Raw genomic sequence first — 3,715 nt, forward strand, 5'->3', positions numbered from 1 at the left:
TTATCAAACTCATTTATATGATTTTTATATGAATGATAACTATTCTTCATAGTAGATTGTTTTTATAACTAGTAATTTACATTCAGCCTTTCAAGCTATCTAACAGTTACTTTCACTTATAATGTGAGGAACTGGTTTAACATTTTTCTCATGTCAATTTTCTCAATGCCATTCCTTAAGTATGCATTCTTTCCTTCATTCATTTCAAATTCCCTGTTTCTCATAAAACAAGTACCCAGCTACCTGGGACTAGGAACTCTTGTAACATAGTGGGTTACAAGTTGGGCTGCTAACCACAAGGTCAGTAGTTCAAATCTACCGATCACTCTGTGGGAGAAATAAGAGATTTTCTATTCCTGTAAAGATTTAAAGCTTCAGAAACCCATACAGGGCCACTATAAATTAGAACTGACTCCATGGCACATTACCACCACCACATGGGACTATTTCTTGGTAATTCTACTGAAACGTCATTTCCTGAATCAATATACACTGGTAAAATTTTGGGTCGTTCTGTTTTCTTTTTTCTTCTTTCTTTCTTTCTTTCTTCCAAATAGATGTTAATAGTGACAGTTGTAAACACCGATTTTATGATTTGACTTTTTTTTTTTTTAACTAACTAAAGGTTGGAGGTTGGAACTTACAAGTCCTTCCTTGAGAGAAAACTGAGGCAGTCTGCTTCTGCAAACATTTATGTCCTCTGAAAAACTATGGGGCAGTTCTACTGCGCCTTATTAGATCGCTATGAGTCTAAACCATCTCAGTGATAGTGGTTTGGGTATTTTTCAATATTTATTGAAAAATTTCCCTATTTTCTCTTTCAAGTGAATTTGAGAATAATCTTGTCAGTTTCCAATCACTAATTACATTGGAATTCTGATTTGGATTATACTGAGTGTATTTGAGAACTAACGTTGTTAAAATATTGAAATTTCAGAGCATATTAATTATTCTGTACAATTCTAAATGGGTGGATTTTATTGTATAGAAATTAAAAATTTAAAAAACTCTTAAGATGTATTTTGAGGCAGCTTTCCCAGAGTCATTGTGGTTATTCATTTATTATGGTTCCTTTAATATCTTTCAGTCAGTTTTAAAGTTTTCTTCCTATAGTCACTGCATATATTTTCATTTCTACTGAATTAAAATCAATTTTACATTGACATTTTAGTCAGACTTTTCTGTTAGAAAATCTAAAACCAATCCCATTACCATCAAGTTGATTCCTAGATTGCTGGTATTGGGGAAAGAATTTACATAGACTATTAATCTTTTGGACTCCTGGTGTGGCAGTGTAGGATAAGCAGTGGACTGTGAACCACAAGGTCAGTAGTTCAAACACACAAGCTGCTCCTTGGAAACCCTATGCAGAGTCTCTTTGAGTTGGAATCAACTTGACAGCACTTCACAACAATAGCATTAATTTTTTATCTTGCCACTGACACTTCTCTCTGCATTATATCATTTAAATACTGTCTGTATTATACCATTTAAATTTCAGGGCTTATCTGCTATAAAAACTATTGTTACTTTGAGTACCACATGCAGAATATTAACACAGTTCTAGAAATACAATCTTAATGAAAGGCATAACTAAAAATTGTATAAACTGCAATCTACTTTTGTAAATAGATGTAACTAGGTGGAAGGTGACATAGTTTGTTTATCAAATCATACAGTGATGGGCTCTTAGTTTGTTTCCATCTTTTTGCTATTGTGAATAATGCTATGATGAGCATGGGTGGGCATATAGCTATTCGTGTCATGGCTCTAATTTCTCTGGGGTATATTCCTAGTAGTGGGATTGCTGAGTCACATGGTATTACCATTGCCAACTTTTTTAGAAAGTGTCATACCATAAAACAATATTTCTTAAATTATACTTGTCCAGTGGAAACACAGAAAGAAAGGTGTCATTGGCAGATCACTAAGACCTAGTTCAATTACATAGCTCAGATATGTAACTGTATGTGTGGCTTTTACATATTGGAGAATGACATAATATTTTATTGTAACAGATATGTCCATTATTACTGTTGTTTTAAGTGCTGCAGAGTCAGTCCTGACCTATAATGAGCCTGAATAAGGTTTCTAATGATCGACTAGTGGGTTTGAACCACTGATCTTGCAGTGAGCAGCCCAGGGTTTATCCTACAATGCCACAACAGGAATCCTCCATGGTGGGGGGAAACAAGTCTGAAATACTTTGTATATACTTAACAATTAAATAATGTAAAAATCACCAGTCACAGAAAGGAAAGGGGTTTTCTTTTACAAAAGACTCTCTCCAGGGCACCCTTCATGTGTCTGTTCCTCAGGCTGTAGATGAAGGGGTTCAGCATGGGAGTCACCACAGTGTACATTACAGCCATGACAGTCTCCTTTATAGTAGAATTATCCGATGATGGGCATAAGTAGAGACCAATGATTGTTCCATAGAACAGTGACACCACAGAGAGGTGGGAACCACAGGTGGAGAAAGCCTTGCAGATGCCCCTGATAGAAGGGACCTTGAGGATGGAGGAGACAATTCGTACATAGGACACGATGATGAGTAAGAAAGGGATGACAAGAATGAGTCCTCCCATAACAAATATCACCAACTCATTAACTTGAGTGTCAGAGCACGCCAGCTTCAGCAGAGCAGACATATCACAGAAAAAATGGAGGATCACATTGTCTGCACAAAAACACAACCTGGCCATGAGCAGGGTGTGCAGCATTGCTTGAAATGTGCTCAGCACCCAGGACAGTGCCACCAGGGAGAGACAGCGCTGGGGGTTCATGATGGTGGTATAATGCAAAGGGAAACAGATGGCTACAAAGCGATCATAAGCCATGACAACAAGGAGAAAGTTCTCCAGGCCACCAAAAAACAGGAAGAAGTACATCTGGGTCAGGCAGCCAGCATAGGGGATAGATGGGACTTGGCTCTGCATGTTCTGCAGCAATTTGGGCACTGTGACAGAGGAGAAACAGAGGTCAGAGAAGGACAAGTTGCTGAGAAACAAATACATGGGTGTGTGGAGGTGGGAGTCCAGGCGAATAAGCATGATGATGGTGAGGTTCCCCAGGACTGTGGTAAGATACATAGCCAGGAACAGAGCATAGAACAAATTTTGCTGCTCTGGATCAATGGGCAGACCCAGGAGGATGAACTCAGAAATGATGGTTTGATTCTTTCCTGGCATGTTTGTCGTTAATATCTTTAGGGAGAAATAACAGCAATCATTAAAAATTGATTAAGAACACATATTTCTGTGATATAAAGTTGATTAGAAGTTCTGTAATAATACTTGATTTTAGGCCCTTTGTTGTTGTTAAGTGCCATTGAGTCATTTCTGACTCATAGTGACCCTGTATAGGTTTTCCAAGGAGTGGATAGTGAGTAAGAACCGCTGAGTTTACAGCTCAAACCAAGTGAAAATTTCTATATTTTGGATCTCTATAATCAGGATTTCAGTAATCAAAATGGTATTTTTTACTTTAACATATAGCAATTTCTTTTTATTCCCAAATAACTTACACTTCTTAGCATCTGTGATACACTAAGGGCTATTTCCAACCTATTTGCCTGACCAAGCATCCATTCTCAGTGACTATAATTAGCTTGTGCTCTGTCAGAGCCTTACTTGTACATATACCCCATGAAAATCTCATCTACTCCTATGATATTGCCATCTAATTCTCAGAAGCATATACTGTTTATCTTTCC

At 37.4% G+C, this 3,715-nt stretch overlaps 1 protein-coding gene across 1 annotated transcript; it reads right to left on the reverse strand.

Annotated features, from left to right (window-relative positions):
• Positions 1-2,246: 2,246 nt before the first annotated feature.
• LOC102820766 (olfactory receptor 1E2-like) lies at positions 2,247-3,191 on the reverse strand. The gene has a single exon (XM_006863256.1). It carries the CDS (start codon positions 3,189-3,191, stop codon positions 2,247-2,249), a length of 945 nt encoding a protein of 314 aa, XP_006863318.1.
• Between the last annotated feature and the right edge of the window lie 524 nt (positions 3,192-3,715).

This window comes from Chrysochloris asiatica, unplaced genomic scaffold (genome assembly GCF_000296735.1).
Source record: "Chrysochloris asiatica unplaced genomic scaffold, ChrAsi1.0 scaffold00054, whole genome shotgun sequence".
Lineage (NCBI taxonomy): Eukaryota > Metazoa > Chordata > Mammalia > Afrosoricida > Chrysochloridae > Chrysochloris > Chrysochloris asiatica.

Excerpts from the sequence above, each read along its gene's own strand:
- LOC102820766 (XM_006863256.1), bottom strand. The coding sequence starts at position 3,191 with ATGCCAGGAAAGAATCAAACCATCATTTCTGAGTTCATCCTCCTGGGT.